This window comes from Peromyscus maniculatus, chromosome 6 (assembly GCF_049852395.1).
Source record: "Peromyscus maniculatus bairdii isolate BWxNUB_F1_BW_parent chromosome 6, HU_Pman_BW_mat_3.1, whole genome shotgun sequence".
Taxonomy (NCBI): Eukaryota; Metazoa; Chordata; class Mammalia; order Rodentia; family Cricetidae; genus Peromyscus; species Peromyscus maniculatus.
In genome coordinates this window covers 20,400,473-20,421,570 of record NC_134857.1, presented here as the reverse complement: position 1 = coordinate 20,421,570, position 21,098 = coordinate 20,400,473, and the positions used below count along the sequence as shown (strand labels likewise).

The 21,098-nt window shown below is 40.0% G+C and overlaps 1 protein-coding gene across 10 annotated transcripts in view; it reads right to left on the bottom strand.

The window, feature by feature from the left end:
• Positions 1-21,098, bottom strand: part of Gyg1 (glycogenin 1) — a 37,895-nt gene that overhangs the window by 2,126 nt on the left and 14,671 nt on the right. For all 10 annotated transcript variants that reach the window (XM_015987301.3, XM_015987303.3, XM_015987302.3 and 7 more), the window contains 2 exons: positions 15,765-15,891; positions 1,051-1,270 (listed from right to left, as the gene is read on the bottom strand). In XM_015987301.3, coding sequence (XP_015842787.1) covers positions 1,051-1,270; positions 15,765-15,891 — 347 coding nt within the window. The remainder of the gene's footprint in view (positions 1-1,050; positions 1,271-15,764; positions 15,892-21,098) is intronic.

Below are 21,098 nucleotides of genomic sequence, written 5' to 3'. Positions count from 1 at the left end.
TGGCTCTAGAGATAAACTTTCAAAAAGATTATAGTCTTTCAGATCGGTTTGAGTCCTAGAAGTTACTGTAACCTTTTACATGAATAAAAATCTCATGACTTCTCTAAGTCGTATAATTTATCTACAAAGAGGGAATATTAACAATAACTACTTACTGGAATGGACTAGGCAGTGAAGGACTTACTGTGTTGCTAGCCACTGCTGTGAATAGGTATTATGATACAGTACTATTAAGAATATGCTATTTACTTCTCCCTTTCTCATGCTTATATTGGATACTACCTCATCATTTATTCATTAGGGTGGTTTTTTTTTGTATCTTAATGCATAAAATAACATTCTTCATCTTCTTCCAATTCATCATGAAGAACAAAACTCAGAAAAGTACCTTTAAAATCAGAAAACATGCTAATGAAAGTGGTTGTTATAAAATTTATTGTGTCATGTCCCTCTTACAAAGGGATCATTTCAAGATCTAAGGAGAATAAAACAGGAAATCAGAATATTCCTACAGTATTTATTATGTATTATGTATTCTTATTGTAATTTTCACATAAAGTTCATTTTTCTAAGCAAATGGCTAATAAAAGACATATTTAAAAGTGTGAGGTTTCTAAGCCATAAATGTGGCATTTTGCCCACCTCTCCCACCCAGGGCTAGAGATGGAAGGTAGGGCTTTCACATACTATGTAAGCATTCCCTTACTAGGCTACATGCCTAGCCTATGCACTCTTTTCTTGTATAGATTTATAAATTAGGAATCATCTCATCATCATTTTTAATGACCAGTGGGTCAAGAATTCTGTAATTACAATGTATGGATGTACAGAAGAATTCCAAAAACATATTTATTGAAATTTGCCATACAATCTACTTTTTGGTTTTCTGTGCTGTTGTCATTTCCCAGCTCTAAAATGGCCATAGCTTTTCCCCACACCGTCCTACCTCTATTTAAAATAGTACAAATTGCTGAATTCTATCAATATATCAAGTTTTAAAAGTACAGCACTGTATTTCCTGAAATAAAAGTGAAAGCAAACCGAACCTACCATCATTAGATAGGAGCAGGCATCTTTGACAAGGCCATAGTGTTGGAGCAGGGGTAAAACACTGGTGGTGAAGATGTCCCACCACAGGTTCAGAAATTCTGGATGACTCACGGTTGGGTCTTGACATTCACACTGGACACTTTTTGTTTCGTGACTGTAAGTGTAATTCCATGGCTTGATTCGTCCCAAGAAGTGCACAACTTTGGCATTTGCACCAAACCTGCCAAGTGAACAGTAGAAAGGGTGAGTAGATTCTGAGCAGTAACAGAGCATCAGCACCTTTTTCTGTGTGTAGCCTCAGTTGTGCACCTTCCATCCTTGGTAGTAGTTGGAAAGAAAACTACTCTACCTGTGAGAATGGGAGACACTTTGAAAATGCTCATGTTCTACCTCCCAGTAGCTAAGCTCTTAGGCACACATCCTAAAGAGATGTATTTGTGTAGTGGCTGCATTGCTTCTAGTCAAAGTAGAAACAGTCCATACCCCTGTTAGGTGAAGTTAATTGAACAGTAAATGTGTATTCCCACCTTCCTTCACAGAAAGAGTGTACTTCCTACCTCATACTAAACATGGTCATATGATTTAAGTTTGGTCAATGGAAGATAGAAATGTGATTGCCTTGTGAACTTACTTGTTTATGTTTACCCTCTCTAAGAAGTAAAAACTCCTGCCAGCAGAACCATATTGTCTGTAGCCTGCTGGTTACAGAAGAACTGGAAACAGGCTATCTTTGCCCAATCTGTGGCCTGGCTCCAATTTCAACTAGGAATGGATGAGAGCCTCTCTTCTGTGCTGCCAAAATGTTAAGTAATAAATACTTGCTTGTAGGGCAATGTAGTGTTTTGATATATGTTCATGTTGCATAATTAGATCAGTGTACTCCTCCATTTCCTGAAGTATCATATCCTTTTGGTGAAAACTTTGAAAATCCTTCTATCATTTAAAAATATATAGTACATTATTATCTAAAGTCACACTACTATGTTGTGATGTTTCTTGAGTGGTGGGTTAAGGCTGGTGAGATGACTTGGAGGTTAAAAGCATGTACTGCTCTTACAGAGGACCTGAGTTCAGTTCCCAGCACCCACACTGGGTAACCCACAACCACTACAGTTTCATAGGGTCTAAGTGCAATCACTTGTACAAGCCTACCTACCTACCTACGTACCTACCTACCTATACACACACACACTAAAAGTAAAATTAAAACCCACTTCAGCTTGTATGTTATATATATGTATGAAGAGATGTGTGTACACATGCATGTGTGTGTGTGTGTGTGTGTGTGTGTGTGTGTGTGTGTGTGTGTGTATGCACAGAGACTAGAAGGCAACATTCAGTATCTTTCTTAATTGTTTTCCTTGACTTTTGAGACAGTTGGGCTGTAATCCACACATGGCTTTTTATGTGGGTGCTGGAGATCCAAACTCATGACCTCATTGCCTGCACAGTAGACACTTTACCAGCTAAGCCATATCTGCAGCCTCACACTGCACACTTTTTTTTTTTTTGGTTTCTCGAGACAGGGTTTCTCTGTGTAGCTTTGCGCCTTTCCTGGGACTCACTTCGTAGCCCAGGCTGGCCTTGAACTCACAGAGATCTGCCTGGCTCTGCCTCACGAGTGCTGGGATTAAAGGCGTGTGCCACCACTGCCCGGGAAAAAAAATTTTTTTTTTTGGTTTTTCTTTTTTTAAAGATTTATTTATTATTTATATACAGTGTTCTGCCTGCATGTATGCCTGCAGGCCAGAAGAGGGAACCAGATCTCATTGTAGATGGTTGTGAGCCACCATGTGGTTGCTGAGAATTAAACTCAGGACCTCTGGAAGAGCAGCCAGTGCTCTCAACCTCTGAGCCATATCTCCAGCCCCCCCCCCCCCCCGCCTTTTTTTTTTTTTTTTGGTTTTTCAAGACAGGGTTTCTCTGTGTAGTTTTGTGCCTTTCCTGGAACTCACTTTGTAGACCAGACTGTCCTCGAACTCACAGAGATTCACCTGGCTCTGCCTCCCAAGTGCTGGGATAAAAGGCATGTGCCACCACCACCCGGCTAACACACTGCACACTTTTGACATGTAATTTTTCATAATACATACCAAATTTCACAACAAATGATACCTTTAAATGCATAAGAGCTAAGCCTGGTTCTTTATTGGACTGAAGGAAATCTGTAAATTTAAAAACAGACAATAGGGGCTGGAGAGGTGACTCAGTCATTAAGAGCACTTGTTGCTCTTGCAGGGGACCTAGGTTCAATTCCCAGCAGCCATATGTAGTTCACAACCATCTGTAATTACAGCTTCAGGGGATCTGATGTCCTCCTGTGACTCCTCGGACACCAAGCATGCATATGATACACATACATACTGCTGTCAAAACACAAATAAAATGAATAAATCTAATTTACAAAAAGAACAACTCGGATTTCAAGCTGTAGAAGCATTTAAAAAATGGTGATGCCATCCCTGACCTCAAACTCTACTATAAAGCTATAGTAATAAAAAAACAGCTTGGTACTGGTATAAAAGCCAACATACGGACCAATGGAATCGAATTGAAGACCCTGACATTAATCCATGCACATATGAACACCTGGTTTTTGACAAAGGTGCCAAAACTATACAATGGAAAAAAGAAAGTATCTTCAACAAATGGTGCTGGCATAACTGGATCTCAATATGTAAAAGATTACAAATAGATCCATATCTGTCACCATGCACAAAACTCAAGTCCAAGTGGATCAAAGACCTAAACATAAATCCAGCTACACTAAACTTAATAGAAAAGAAAGTAGGAAGCACTCTTGAACGCATTGGCACCGGAGACCATTTCCTAAATAAAACACCAACAACACAGATCCTGAGCACAACAATTAATAAATGGGACCTCTCGAAATTGAGAAGCTTTTGCAGGGCAAAAGACACAGTCAATAAGACAAAAAGACAGCCAACAGAATGGGAAAAGATCTTCACCAACCTCACATCTGACAGAGGATTGATCTCCACAGTATATAAAGAACTCAAGAAACTAGACATCAAAATACTGAACAGTACAATTAAAAAATGGGCTAAAGAGCTAAACAGAGAATTCACAAAACAAGAATCACAAATGGCTGAAAGACATTTAAAGAAATGCTCAACATCCTTAATCATCAGAGAAATGCAAATCAAAACAACTCTGAGATACCACCTTACACCTGTCAGAATGGCTACGATCAAAAACACCAATGACAGTCAATGTTGGAGAGGATGTGGATCAAAGGGAACACTCCTCCACTGTTGGTGGGAATGTAAACTTGTACAACCACTGTGGAAATCAGTATGGCGGTTTCTCAGAAAATTAGGAATCAAACTACCTCAAGACCCAGCCATCCCACTCTTGCGCATATACCCAAGGAATGCTGATTCATACCATAAAGATTCATGCTCAGCTATGTTCATAGCAGCACTATTTGTAATAGCCAGATCCTGGAAACAACCTAGATGCCCATCAACAAAAGAATGGATGAAAAAAATGTGGTACATATACACAATGGAGTACTACTCAGCAGAGAAAAACAATGAAAGCATGAAATTTGCAGGCAAATGGATGGAACTAGAAAAAACCATCCTGAGTGAGGTAACCCAAACCCAGAAAGACAGTCATGGTATGTACTCACTCATAAGTGGATTCTAGATATAAAATAAAGAACAATCAGACCACAACCCATACAACCATGGAGGCTATATATATAGCATGGAGGTCCCTAGGATGACTGTGGCTTATAATGAATTTTGGTTTTACTCAATTATTGAAAAAAAATAGCCAAATGAATAGAAACACATGAACTATGAACCAAAGGCTGAGGGGCCCCCAGCTGGATCAGGCCCTCTGAATAGGTGAGACAATTTGATTGGCTTGATCAGTTTGGGAGGCAACTAGGCAGTGGGACCAAGTCCTGTGCTCATTGCATGAGTTGGCTGTTTAAAACCTGGAGCTTATGCAGGGACATGGCTGAGACTGGGAGGAAGGGACTGGACCTGCCTGGATGAGTCTACCAGGTTGATTGCAGTCCTCGGGGGAGGCTTTGCCCTGGAGGAGGTGGGAATGGGGGGTGAGCTGGAGGTAAGAGGAGGGAGTGGGAGCAGGGAGAATAGGGGAACCCGTGGCTGATATGTAGAACTGAATGGTATTGGAAAATAAAATTTAAAAAAAAATGGTGATGAACTTCAGCAACTATCTGGGCCAATTTGTACAGGAAGGTAGTCCTGGCTGCTTGAGAGAACAAGGCAGATGAATTTAGAATTTAAGGTCTACTTACACTGTACAATGAGTTCAAGTCCAGGCTAAATTACTTAGTGAGAACCTGTCTCAAAGCTAAAATAAAATCATAAAGGCAAGAACAAGAAGCATCACAAGGGAAATGGGAATGCTGAGTGCTTGGGAATTCAGAGGGAAAGAAGGCACTTACAGTCAGTGTTGGAGGACAGAGGTTCAAGACAGTAGGTTGTGACTTCAAGCTTATACAGATTGCATCCAGGTATCTTTACTGAATTCCAGCAGTTAGAAGGCAGATGCATGTGCCACCAGTCATAGCCAGAAACTGGGGTTAAGTCCTATATACTTGTTCATAGTTCAAAAGTTAGACTTAGTGGATTTATCCTATATGTATCCAACATATTTGACTGAGATGTACAGCTAAAATAACGTGGACCATTTGGGTAACATTTCCTACCTCCCAATTGCATTTTGTAATGTTTGGGACACATCTAGATTTTGTAAGGGCATGGTTGGGAATAATAATCCTATTGGGTAGGCTTTAATTAATGTATTAGTTGAAGCTAAAAGAGACTGGGCTGTTCAAGGTCATATAGCTATTAAGTAGCAGAGATGGGCAGTTTTGTCTAAGGGTAGAGTTTAATCCTGTGATCATGGAAGCAAAGTAAAACTGACAAAGAAAGCTCCTCCTCAAGTTTGCTTAGTATGCCTCATGTTTCTTTTGAAAACAGACGCATGATATCCCAACTCTTTATTTTATACATAGGGTCTTCTTCTTTCCTCCACTTCTTTCCATCCCATCCATGCTGCCCATTCTCTATACTTAAATGGATAGAAATCCTAAGGCCCTAAATAAGTAAGTATTATATCTCGGGCCACTGTGTTTGGTGTAGTCTATAAGAAGCTTTTGTCCATGCATGAAAATGGGTCACAAAAATAATCAGTGTAAAGAATCAAGTCAGGGCCACCAGGGCCATACTGACATTAAGGGTTATGGGAGTTCCAAGGCAGTATAGGTGGGCTTTTCAAAAGAGGAAAGTAAGGCTGGGCAGTGGTGGCGCACGACTTTAATCCCAGCACTCAGGAGGCACAGCCAGGTGGATCTCTGTGAGTTCAAGGCCAGCCTGGGATACAGAGTGAGTTCCAGGAAAGGCACAAAGCTACGCAGAGAAACTCTGTCTTGAAAAACCAAAAAAAAAAAAAAAAAAAAAAAAGAGGAAAGTAAGGATAGAGAAGCAAGCAGGAAGTAAGGATAGGGACAATGCCTGAGAAAGATAGGCAGGATTCAAGTAATCATTTGCAAATGTTCCAGTGATCGTGAGGGATTCTGTCTCAGAGATCTGATGCGTGTGTGTGTGTGTGTGTGTGTGTGTGTGTGTGTGTGTGTGTTTTGAAGAGGTGGTGACAGGCACAGTCTCATCCTTGCAGTAGAAATACAAGAAAATGCATGTATAGAAGCACAGGTCTCATAATTCACCACTCCTGATGCAACTTCCCTGCTTGAAGCCATAGCACTTATTTTCCTGTATTAGCCAGCCACTAAACTTCAACCTACATACTGACATTTACATTTTCATTAGCCCATACCTCATATAAATGCCACACTGTTACAGCATGGTAGCAAAGATAATTAAAATATATGGGGACATTAGGCAGTAACTATCCTTTCTAACCTACTGCCTTGACAGTTCACAGATGTAAGCTACCAGGAGTCAGCTGACACATTTTTGAAGTACATATGCTAGAATCTGTTTAGCATTTCATTATGTAATTTGCATCATTTAATCTCTAAAATAACTATATAAGGAAACCAAGGCTTAAAGTTAAAGAAATTGTCAAGGATCAATCACGTGGCTAGTGACTGAACAGTCTGTGATTAAACTGGGCCATCTGGCCTCAGGGTCAATGCTCTTTACCAGGACGAGCTATTCTACAAGACTCTCAGAATTATAGGGCACTGTTTGTTAATTTGTTATTCTCCACCTATGGACAGCCAATCTAAGCAGAAAAGGGAATATGTCTAGTGTAGTCAAGGGTTCTGCAATAGAAGTAACTAGTAGAGAAATTACTTAACACCAACAGTCTGAAGACTGTTCTTACAAGGATAAAATTTATACAAAGTTTGAGGAGAAAGGAAAAATAAGAACAAGAAGTAAATGGTGTGTCTTAGGTCTACAGTGACCCACGTATAGATTGTGATAGGCATCAATCATCTAAAGCATCCCCAGCTGCTCTCCTGTACCTCAGTCTTCAGGCTACATGTGGGAAAAGGACATAATGATCCAACCCATGTTCACAGACTGTCCAGTTCTCTGCTGTTGGCAGGAATGTGCATCTCAGTTTCAGATCCTCCCCACAACCTCTGTGAATTCATGCTGGGGCCCTCTTACATTTCAACAACAATGGCATTTGGAGATAGCCACAGGCCTACATTTCACTGTGGTCCAGGCCTTGGGCTCACATTCATGAATCCATGTTTCCAATAATCATTAGCTAAATTACTATTACCTTTTGTAACAAGAAAGGACCCTCTTCCTTCTAAATATCTTTACTTAGTCTACCCTAAGAGAGGGGAAAAAAACTTGAATAGTTGTTCAAAAACAGTGGATAGTTGTTTTAAAAACAAAGCAGTCTTCAATTCTTAATAAGCTTGCTTGAGGTAGATGCTAAGATTCTAAGGCAGTGGTTCTGAACCTTTCTAATGCTGAGACCCTTTAATCCTCATGTTGTGGTGACCACCAACCATAAAATTATTTTTCATTGCTACTTCATAACTGTAATTTTGGTACTGTTATATATACATCATAAATATCTGATATGCAGGATATCTGATATGTGACCCTGTGAAATTGTCCTTCAACCCTCAAGGGGGGTCTCGACCCACAGATTGAGAACCATTGCTCTAAGGAGTCTGGGGTGTGGATGAAATTGCCCTTTCTGATCTGAGGTATAGAATTTCTTACATACAAGAAGATGAACAGGATTGTAGAAAATAGCATGCCACAATGACCCCGGATTTCTGCAACAGAACAAAACAAAATGTAGGATTTCAGTACCTTTCCTAAAATACTAATTGGGGCAGATTATTTAAGAGAAGACAAGAAATAGCTCCTAAAGACTGAAGAGTGTGGAAGTAGAAAAAAAGGACAGAAGGAAAATGATGCAATGGCTCACAGAGTCAGGCAGTGACTTCTACTTATGGCTTCAGTTGAGGCTGTAGCCAGCCTTATTTCTGTGCAGTAAGGAATAAGGACTCTTACATACTTTAGTAGTTAGATGAACTACCACATACATAAAAATTACAGAAATGGATAGTAGTAGAGAGCAAGAGAAAGAAAACATGTTAGAAATGGTGCCTGTGTTGGTCACCAAACACAGGTAGTCTCGTTCAGCCCAAGGGCTCCTGAAGGGTGATGGAAGTAGAGGGGTAAGAAGACAACGCTAAGTGGGAAACAAACTGCAGCTCAGGAATGGAAATGAAAACAAACTTGGCAGTTTTATGTAAGATAGTCATAGTAGAGAACGTTCTTGGAAGTCATGTAGGACTATCTTGGTATGAGGAGTACTGTCTGGGTCCCATACTGGCCACAAAAGTTTAGATGATCCTTCACCTATATTACAGTATGCCAGCTGAAGAGCAGAATAGCCAAGGAGGCTAAAGGATTTATCTGATAGTCTTGTACACAAAAATGAGCAAAAGGTCTCAAACACTGGTCTGGTTTTTGTATCCAGGGTTTCAATTCATCTGGATACAAGTTTCAGATAATGTTTCACATGTACATTATGGTCATGGGGGAATGACTTAAAAATAGTTTCCCATCCTTTGGTCATTTGTAAATATCCAAAAGAATCATATGTACATTATGGTCATGGGGGAATGACTTAAAAATAGTTTCCCATCCTTTGGTCATTTGTAAAAATCCAAAAGAATCATATCAAAATGAAATAAGAGTAAGGTCATAAGTAAAAGGAAAATACTTTGTCTTTCCAGACTTTCATGGGTATGGAAATTTCATTCAGTAGGACACTTGCCTGGCATGATGTAGTTCTGGGCTTAAGCCTTAGCACTGCAAACATGCAAACAAACAAATGAACAAATAATTTCAGCCTAAATATAAATGTGGGTACACAGTTTATAATCAGGCAAATCAGGGTAATATCTGCTGTTGTATTTTCCCCACCAAAATCAGCAAGTGGGTAAAGTATAAACCACCTTGCAGAAAGAAAAATAACCAGTGGCTAGGAAAGGGGCAATGTTGCTGTGAGAACATAACACTCAGTTGACACTAGCTTATGACAGGAATAACTAGGGGTTTTTCTGACATACCCTAGGTTTTTCCACAAAATCACCAGCCAGGAATTTAAAAAAGAATTTTGGTATAATTGTCTCTAACTTATCAAGAGCCATTTATTCTGACCCAGTAAGGGGATTTGTATCAGCTTGCATACATTTCTTAAAATAAGTATTCTAATTTTAACTTGATAGAATCTCTAAAGAGTCATCCAGATCACAAGACATAGTTTGAACCCAAGCCAGCAACAATAGTGCTTATGTTAGATGTTGAAATAATCCCTGTGACCTGATGTTACCAAAAGATCAGATGGACAATATATGGCTAGTTCAGTAGTTGGTAACACGGATGAGGCTACAGTCCTGTTTAGAACAAAGGAACTAAAACAGGGAGGGTATAACCAGAAGCAAATTTATCAGTCAACTTTTTATGTGCAGTGTTCTATGAGATACTAAGAAAGAGAAAGCAGTACTTGTGTGATGCATCTCTAGAAACACGCTAAAGACACCAGGCATTCTCTTGCCCACTCCAAAATAGCTCATGCTCTCTATCTTATCGCCACTCACTCACATGCCTGTTCAGATTCACACATGTAGAGAAAGCTACACAATAGTTCTTCCTTACTAGTGATGAATACCTCCCCTTCTCACCAAAATGGACTTCTCACAGCCATTCACATTATAAGTTGGGAGCCTGACATGATGGCTCATGCCTGGAATCCCAGCACTTGGAGTGAGGAGCTGAGGTTAAGGACTGTTTGAGGCCAGCATGGGCTACATAGTGAGTTCAGGGCCAGCTTGACCTAGTACAAGTTTTTTTCTAAAAAGTCACAAACTCAAGTGTACATGAGGTATGGTTAATCCTGAAGAGGAGTGATGCACTGAGTGAAGTAGGGATGTGAAACACAGAGGCATTCCTATCCCATCCTCAGACACAGCTACAAACAATTTTTCCTTGCCTTGCAAGTGAACCCTCTTGATAGAGTTCTAGAAGTCAGAACATGAGCACTCAGTGCAAATTTGATAGCTTCGATTGAGTCTAGTCAGCTACATTGCCTGTCAGGCCAGCATTTCTCCACAAAAATCTCAAAATGTCAAGAGGTAGACTCTTCTGGGACAGCCTGTCTTTCTCTGCCTCTACCAGCTGACTGGAGCTTGCATCCCACCTGCCAATCCACATATACACCCATTTCCCTCATGTTTTTGAGGATGAAATGTCCTGGCTCCTCTCTGAGCACAACCTCTCCATGTGGACCCTAGATCCCTTCCTGTTCATCCACTCACAGACATCATTTCTAGATCTCTCCTCAGTTCTCTGGTTTATTAATAACATCCCGCCACATGCCATTCCTATTGCTAGAAATATATTGTGATATCTGCTCTCTTTACAAAAAAAAAAAATCTCTATAATACTTTTCCCACTCAACTGCTCTCCCTTTTCTGCTCCTATTCAAAGCAGGTATCTAGGAAAGCTGTGTACATTTACAACCTCCATTCTCTTAGACTCACTTCAGCCAGGATCTCTCCTCCACCACTCTACTACATGTACACTGAAGTCACCAGTGACCTTTACATTCTACATCCATTTCTAAGTTGTCATTTTATCTACAACAGCACTTCACATAGATGAGGTGTTCCTTTCTCCTGGAAACATTTTCATTGTGAGGCTTTCTACAATACCACTACTTCCTGGGTCACCTTGTATCCTTCTGTTCTAGGCTTCTTACCCCTTCTCCTCGGTCTCAGTCTTCAGGATTCTTCTACCAATTACCAGTCCTTTGGTTACATCATCTTATGTTGTAGCTAAAAAAATTTTATGTGCTGCCAGCTCTAATAGTTTTGTTGTATTCAGACCTATCTCCTGACTTGTTTACAATTAAATTTATTTTTGACAGTTCCATAGATGTACATATGGCCTTCTGATTGCTCTCACCCTCACTGTCTCTTATTTCTCTCCCTCTCTGGAATATTCCCCCCTTCCCTACAAATTATCCATATTCATGGCTTTTCTTATATTTGTGAGTTTGATCAGGACCATTTTTATGACTGTTAAGTTTGGAGCTATCCTATCAGCTCAACATTAAGTACACACCCAAAGACAATAGCTCCCTCTTCGAGAATCCCTCGGTAGCCACTAGTTCAGCAGTAAGGGGTAAAGCCCCAGGAGCCTTTTCCCTACCCCTGGATGACACTCGTCAGGGCCTATCTTATGTAGGACCAATGCAAGAAACCATAGCTGTTGCAAGTTCATGAACACAGTGCTGGGTCACGTCTAGAAGATGGCACTGCATAAGCTTTCCCTATTTTCCAGCACTTCTTTTGCAATGTTCTATGAGCCGTAAAAGGGCAGTATAAATATCTCATTCAGGGTTGGGGGAATCCTTTTATATCTGTTTATCTATTTTACAGTTTTGTTAAGATATTAATACACACCGCCAAACTTCATACCTCTAATACCTATCCCCAAAGATCTTCCTACCTTAAGAAATGAAGCATTTGCATTCTATACATTCCAATGATCTTATTTGACTATCCCACTAAATACTTGATTTTTCAGAGGAAACTTGAAGCTTAGTGAAATTCCTTAATTTTTATATTGTGGTGCTAGGAGTCAACCCCTAATTTTTAAACAATGACAACAGAATTTAATAAAATTCTGCATAATACAAATGAAAGCTACATATAGGACAAATGAAATATGAAGACTGAGAAAACAAGATCTGTAAGAAAGGCTTGTCTTCTATTTAATCTCCTTTTTTCCCCTTCCATGAGCCCCTCTACAATTCAGATGTCAATATTCAACCAAGGTTCTACCTGTGGGATCTCACTTCTTTCACTTCTTTTTGCCTATCACCAAGAATGCTTCTCCAAGCTGGTTTGGGAGGCTAAAGACTGTGGCATAGCAATAGAGTGTTTGCCTAGCATGTACAAGATCCTGATGTTTGCTTTCAAGAACAATAGCATTAAAAAATATACAACAAACAAAACCTAACAAGTAAAGGGTGAGTTGAGGTTGATATGGAAACTTTCCCCTGTTCATGAAGACTCAGGTGATAGCAGAGCAGGCAGCAGTAAGATCAGGGACAGAATACCCAACAGAGATAAACTTAAAGATTAGGTCACATTGAGAAATAGGACTCCTGAAGTCCAACGGGTATTACTAACACCCAGAAAAGAGGATCGAGGTATCTGCAGCCACCCCTTGGTTCTTCAGCACTGAGAACACGTCAAGAAGCTCTACACACTTAATATGAAGTAAATCAGCAAACAGTAGGAGATATGACACAAGCAACATTTTGGAATTGCAGGTGAAGAAGTGGGAATGTAAAAAGAAACAGAGAGGAAATGTTACAGTTGTGGTGAACACAGTCCTGGGGTAAGCCTGAGACAAGGGTGTAGTACAAAAAGTGATAAAATTACTAAGTCTTTTTCCTTTGTTTTGTTCTATCCAGATGATATTCAGAAAGGCATTAGGCTTACTACTCCATGGCTCAAATACATGTTCATTCCCATGAGGCCATCTGAGTTGAAACTATATGTAATAGTACACATTTTAAAAGTGTGTGTGTGTGTGTGTGTGTGTGTGTGCGCGCGCGCACATGCAAAGTGTGCATTATATATTTCCATAGTGCATGTGTATGTGCATAGGTGTACATGCATTTGTGTGAACAGTCTACTTTCAAATGGCTTCTCTGCCAAACATTTGGTAACAACTAAAGGTTTTGGAGACATCTTAGCAAATAGTTATGTGAAGTTTTGAGATAAAATCTCCATTCTTTCCAATGAAGCCATTGGAAAGCTTGAAACCATTCCTTAGTCTCCCCTCCTACCTGCTATTACCCATGGTCACCCATGGGAGGCAGCATGTACCAGAGCTACTCAGCCCTGCAGACCACCAGGCCATTCTGAATCCAATGTAGGCTACAAATCTACAGGCCTCTGTAGAAAGCTATGGTGGCCCAGGTATTTATGACGGACTAATTAAGCCTAAAAAATGATTCTGACATTGATACATTTTAACTTAAAACATAGGAGAAATGAACTACCCACATCTTGTCATCCCTTTCCCAGTGTAAGGAAATAGAGGGAAATGTCTATGAAGCTAGGTCTCTGAAAGAAAACTAAAAACATTTTCTGGCAGATGGAAGAGAAAATGAGCTCCTGAATTTGGTTTCAGCATTCTTCAACAGGCAGCAGTCAGAGGAGATAAGGTCTGGCTTTGAGCAGTCATATCACAGAAATGAAGAGCTGGCCCCACTGAGGGCAAGCTACCCTATGGTAGCATCAATTCCTGTCAGCCTGCAAGCTGACCATTGGATGACTGATCCTGATTTTCTCAATATATTCTACAGAAATGGCAAAAAATCAAGGATCTTGCCAGAGCCAACATCATCCACTGCACCAGGAGGAGGAAACCACCCTGGCCATTATGACCATTTAGATCTCAAACTTTGGGAAATTCACTCAGAGCACATGAAACAGTAGGGTTCTTGGGAGATATGGACCAAAGCTCTAGCAAAGAAGTCCTTCTTCTTCCCCAGCACTAAGGCTGATCTCCCTGCTTCTGTGTTAAAAAACGCAAGCAGTGCTCAAGCAAACCAAGCTGTCCCAGAAAGGTGGGATGTGTCCGATGTTGGCAACTAAGATGGAAAGCAGATTAGACTAAGCCTCAGGGAAACAGAAGCTTCATGAACACTAAGTTCATCGTGTTCAGGAACTGCAGCTAAATGGATGACAGCAGATTCATGCCTCCCCACGATATTCATCCCAAAACACCAGTTCACTGCAGAACCCAGAGCACTGATCATGCCACTAAAAATTCTTTGCTCTCACATGGTTTTTGCTTGTTACACGCATTTAATCAGTTGGATTATAGCAACTGCTCTACTATAGACAAATTCAGCTCTAGGGAGCCAAGCTATCATATTTGTAGAACACTGATCAAATAGCAGGACTCGTTATGAGTCAATAAGGATTAAAATAAACCAGGCCCACAACTGTATACAACACAGGTTGTATTTTACAAGCCCAAAGACTGAGGAGTAAAGATAACATTTATGTTCTTGGTGATGTCATCCCATTCTATTTGATTTACTCAGAATAGTGGTGTATTTCTGTATTAAGAGTTTGCTTGTCTTACTGTAGGAGGAAAAAATTGATAGTTTTTCAGAGATATGCCAAGGAAACAGTGAGGGAAAAACACAAAATACTCATAATTCTTATCTGGGGACAGTCATAGAGTCTGCCCCAAAAAGCACTGAAAAGGAAAGATTCCTGACATAAAAATCCAGACATGATCATTACTGTGGTGCAAGATGTACAGAGAGGACTTTGGATAATGAGACATGAGGGCTAAAAGCCCCTTTGTCCTGCTCACTCAGCAATGTCCATGACACACAGGGATGGGAGAGACTAGTTCAACTCTCAAAAGAGCCTCACTCATGTCTATAACTCAAGATCACCCTGACAGCTAGGCCCCTGTTCAAGAAGTCTGAATCATCTTCTCAGTTCAACAAAGATGAGTCAGAAGCTAAAGAACAGGTTTTAGGCTTTCACAGTTTGATAAACACTGCAATGAGGTGGCACAAAGGACCTTTCGCTTAGTGCTCAGTGCAGACCAGACTCCTAATGCTTACAGCTCTCAATGCTCACAATAACTCCATGAAGACACTGGCTCCAGGCCAGCATCAGTAACTGTTAAGTGGCAATTTCAGGATGTGAGCTGAATGCAGTCAGTTGCAAAGTCCCCCTTTCAACCACAACAACACACTGCTGCCTGTTCTAAGTCCCCACAAGAACCATGGAGAGGACTGTTAACAACCTCTTTGTGAAAAAAGAGGAGGGGAAAAAGGAAGGGGAAGGAAGATCACAGCTCAGCAGTTAGTATGGTGCAAAGGGTGGGCTTGCACCTTGTCTGTGAACTCCATGTTCTGTGTTCCAACCCAAAACAGTGAGGAACCCTGTTCCAGAAGGTAGCAAAATGTCTCTGGGCTGCTTCAAGTATAAAGCAGTGGGTAGTATCAAGCCTCTCAAAACTGCAACCATGTTTCTTACAAGAGCAAGCTTTTCTCAAAGCACCCAACTATTATTTCCCCCCAAAGACGATAGAGTAAAAGCCCACTCCCCTGCCCTCACCATAACCAACAGCAGTTACGCTGTTTGCACTTACGCTTTAAATGCCGGGAGGTAGGAGTATATTGAAATGCTGCTCAGGTTATACACAAATGGCAGGTGTTTCCTGATATCTGTTGTTGCCCAGCCACTAAAATATGTATTCAGTAGACCCTGGTCCCCACCTGAAAGAAAACACACAAACAGAAAGAGATTATAGCTTATAAACCTCTAAGGCAGTTTAGGGATTTTATAGAAATATAAGGAAAAGTTAAAATAGTAATTTTGTTTTAAATAATAAATTCCAAGTCATATCCTTTAGGATATTTTGGGGGTAAATGGCTATTTTCTGATTTATTTTCAACAAATACTTAAGAAACAGCTACTATATGCTACCCATTGTACCAGGTACTATGGAGCCAATGTGAATAAGATATATGGCCATTATCTTCACAAGTAGTGGCATAACAGATGCTGATACTAGCAAGTCAAAGTTAACAAAAATGATCACAGATGGGAGTAAGGGCAGAGAAGAAAAACGGACAGGTGTTGCTGGGAGGTGGTGTCACATGCCTTTGATCCCAGTACTTGGGAGGCAGAGGCAGGAGGATCTCCATGAGTTCAAGGCCAGCCTGGTCTACCGTGTGAATTCCAGGAGAGCCAGAGCTGCTACACAGAGAAACCCTGTTTTGAAAAACAAAAACAAACAAACAAAAAGGACAACTGTTATAAGGATACATGAGTATGGTTTAGAGAAGGCTTCCATAGGGACACTGTGCTTGAGCTAAGACCTGAGGTCTACTGGGGAGTACTTGACAAATATAGGAGAAATGAGCAGCAGATGGAAGAGCTGGAGAGGGCAGAAATAAGCACACACTCAGCTCAGAGGCAGGGAGGGACAGGAGGCTACAGAAAGACAAGGAAGTAGACCAAGTGAAGGGTTATAGTTCCATGGAATCAGAAGAACCACAGCATATCAGTTTTCAGATGAGATTTTATACCTAAGATTAAAGAAAAGGGAAGAAGAAGAAGAGGAGGAGAAGGAAAAGGAGGAGGAGGATGCAGCGGCAGCAGCAGAAAGCAAAAGCTAGCAAGTTGGAATAAGGAGTTGTCTTCTGGGCCCCCAACTTCCAGCTCCTTATTCCTGGGTGATTTCCCTTTTGAAAGAGTGGCCTCACTTTCTAAGAAAGGCATGAAGTCTAGGAGCCCCAAGGGCTGAGCAGGTATTTTGCTGTATAATTGTGACTGCCCTTAGCCAGCATGGTGACAAACCATCAGGGACGTGTTGCTGGACAAGTAGTAGCCAGTCATGGCTACAGTAAAGTACATGTTCAGCCCTTGGGGCCGGACTCCATGCCTTCCTTGGAAAGTGAAGACATGGCCATTCATTTTAAAGGAAAGTAAGTAGGGCATGGTAGCTTTTGCCTAGAATCCCAGCCTTTTGCCTATAGTTCCCCAACTGGGGAAGCTAAACTGGAAGGATTGCTATGAGTTTAATGTCTGTCTGTCTGGGCCAGAAAGTGATTTCCAGCACAGTCTAGGCTATAGAGTGAGACCTGGTCTCAAAAACAAGCAAAAACAAAACAGGGGAGGCAAACAAACAAAAATCTAAAAAGCCAAGAACCTGACGTAAGTCCCAAGTAAACAGGTAAGGAAACCATCTCAAAACACAATCTTCCTTTGAGTTTCTATTTTAGCCTCTGAGAGTTCAGAAGCAGAGTCTTGAGTAGACACATGGAGTGTGTGAGTGAGGGGAGGTGACATGCAGAATGTGTGTGTAATGCAAGGAGACGCATGGGCTCGTGTGTGTGTGTGTGTGTGTGTGTGTGTGTGTGTGTGTGTGTGTGTGTGTGTGTGTGTGTATGTGTTGGGGGGAGACACAAGGTATGTGTGTGGTGGGGGTGATGGAGGAAATGAGTCAAACTCTAAGTGTGAAGCTAGCATCTGTGTATTTCTATCCTGTCCTGGGTCTGCTTTATGTCAAGCTCCAGTATTCTCTTTGACCATTCAAAAAGCTCAATAGTCTGTCTGTGCTGTTTGGTTTCATCTGGACTAGACCATTTCAAAACTATAGATATCTTAGTAACTTTAAGAGAAAGTAGTAAGATCAGGGCTTCTTATTTAAAATCCAAATGTGCCTGATCCCCACTATGTATATCCTATTTTTTTCAAATACCATCCATCAAATTGACAGACCAATGGCATTCACTGAGTGAACATCTATGGAATAAGTTCTCTGTATAGGAACCTCTAACAGGTCCCATTCCTCAACCAACAAGTGAAACGAAAATCAGAAATGAAACAGAATATGCTCCATTATTTCAAAGATGCAGTGGATTAAATGGTCATGGCCCCCAAATGTACATATTGAAACTGTAATCTCCAAGAGAAACTGAATTTATGTCATAAAAGAGTGGTCTAGGAGGCCCTTTACAGCTTCCACTATTTCAGGTCACTGCAGAAAGATGGTATGGGAGAGCAGAATGCTGGCTTTCTATAGACAATCTTCCTTCATCTGGACCTTGGACTTCCCAGTCTCCATAACTAAGAAATGAATTCCTACTAGTTACAGGACCTTGTCAATAGTTTCCTTAAACTATACAACAACATAAGATGTTCCTATCTATATAGACAAGCATGTTTTCTGAGGCACAGGATATTAAAACTAGTAACTACACCATTCAGGGACTTACTTTGTATTTCACAAAGATCATAAAAAATGAGGGCGAGCTGGGCAGAGGTGGTGCATGCCTTTAATCCCAGCACTCGGGAGGCAGAACCAGGGAGGGGGATCTCTGAGTTCAAGGCCAGCCTGGTCTACAGAGCAAGATACAGGACATGCACCAAAAATATGCAAAGAAACCCTGTCTTGAAAAATAAAAATAAAAATATTAAAAATTAAAAAATTAAATAAAGGGGGAGATACAGACAATGATGTCCAAGGACAGGGGTCTGCGGTATTACTAATTTTCTTTTCCACATAGTCATCAAAGCAAAGACTGGGGAAATGTTTCATAACAGCTTTATTTATTATAGGGCAAAGCTAGAAATAGCCCAGATGTCATCCAAAAAGTACACGAATATAACCATAAATGAAATGTCATAGAACAAAGGAGCAAACTACTAATGCATAGGACTTGGATTCATCTCAAGAAAACTATGCTAAGTGAAAACCAGCATGATTCCATTTATATAACCTCCTTGGAGTGATAAAACCATAGAGGACATATTTGTGGCTGCCAAGGACAGAAGAGAGCTGTGGCTGTAAAGGGCATCATGAGGGGCCCTGTTCTGTTCTTCACTGTGGTAGTGGTCACAACAAGGTACATGTGTAATAAAATGAAATAGAATCACATCCATACAGACATACAAGTCAGAGCATAAGTAAAACTGATGAAACTGGAATAATATTGGTAGACTGAATCAATGTTAATTCCTTATTTTAGTATTATATTACAGTTATATAGGATGTTGCCACTGAGGGAGATGGGTGAGGGATATAGAGAATCTCTATTATTTCTTACAGCAGCATGTGAATCTACAATTCACTCAAAATAAAAATAATGCAGAATAAACTACAAAAATATAACAGTTTAACAAGGGTCAATGTAATTAAAATGTCAAATACAATAAAAAACTGTTGGTCATTTTGATTTTTGGCTCTTTTTGCTTATCACTATCATCCCCCCAAATGTCTTAAATACTAGAAAACTATTTCCTAAATGAATGCAAGAACCTTCAAGATATTCCACAGCAGAAAAACTGAAAAACCATGAGGGAGAGTAAATTAATCACTCATAGTTGTTATTATGTCATTAAAGTCAACATAAAGACCATCAGTCCACTGTATATTATAAAGACACATACCTGCATACATTGCAATTATAATTAAGACATAAACATTAAACATATTAGAATAAAAAATGAAACAAGACTTTATATTAGATGATTGGTGCTATAGATGTTTATCCTTCATTTTTTCTTACATTATTTTTGTAACTCAAAAATATCAATATAAAGGGGCAGGAATAGGAATTATCCTAAGACCTTTCTAAGCATTTTTTATGTATTCTTTTTACTATCAACAGAAAAATATACATGTAGATGATAAAACATATTAATAATAGAACTCTACACATCTACCATTCAATTTAAGAGCATGAATGTTGCCAACTGTGTTCTGTATTCTCTGTGAGGGTACACACATCCAATCCCATTGCCCCTCCGACATGGTAACTATTAAGTTATAATTACAAATGAAATTCACAATCATTTTACTATATATGTATCCCCAGACAATATAAGCAGTTGTTCTTATTTTGAACTTTAGAAAACTACTTGTTTTTCTGTTACACTAGTTGTTTATTTGTTGGCAGACCTAGGGTTGGAACCCAGAACCTTATGCTTGTTGGGAAAGCATTCTACCACTGAGCTACATCCTCAGCCCTTCTACTCCCTATTTATGGCACAGAGATGGCTCATTGGTTAAGGGCACTAACTGCTCTTCCAGAGAACCCAGGATCCAAATCCCACTACCCACGTGCATCTCACAGTTGTCTGTAACTCCAAGATCTGACAGTCTTACACAGACATACCCACAGGCAAAACACCAATGAACATAAAATAAAAGTAAATAAATTTAAAAACAATTCTTTTTTTTTTTTAGCTCTGACCTCCAGGCAACTTTATTTATTAACATACAAATAAAATCACATTTAAGCACAAATAAAATATCACCAGAACTATCTTATAATGTCTTTCAAATCTGTACACTTACACCTCTTTAGTGAGTTTCTTTTCTAAAATTCTTAGCAAGAAAAACTATAACTATCTAATCTTTAACTAACAATAAAAAAGAAAAGAAAAACAATTCTTAAAATGAATATTGGCTACATACATAAAGCACCAAAAAAATCCCACGAAGGCCTGATTAGCACTTCTCTTGTCCAAGTCTGACCACTGCAAGTTAGGAAACAGGAGTCAGAGCTGCTGGCCTTGTGTACGCACTAGCTGGTGGCCTCTGGTCATGAAAGGTGGTTTCTCTTTATTGTCAGCCTCGTCCCCCAACAAAAGAAAGAAAGAAAGAAAGAAAGAAAGAAAGAAAGGAAGGAAGGAAGGAAGGAAGGAAGGAAGGAAGGAAGGAAGGAAGGAAGGAAGGAAGGAAGGAAGGAAGGAAGGAAGGAAGGAAGGAAGAAAGAAAGAAAGAAAGAAAGAAAGAAAGAAAGAAAGAAAGAAAGAAAGAAAGAAAGAAAGAAAGAAAGAAAGAAAGAAAGAAAGAGCATTCCTAGCTCATGAGCTGAGTGGAAGGCTGAGGGCATGTAGACATCAGGAAACAGTAAGGACAGAAGGCAATAAAGTTGCCTTTGGTGAATCAGTGGTGCACATTATGCTA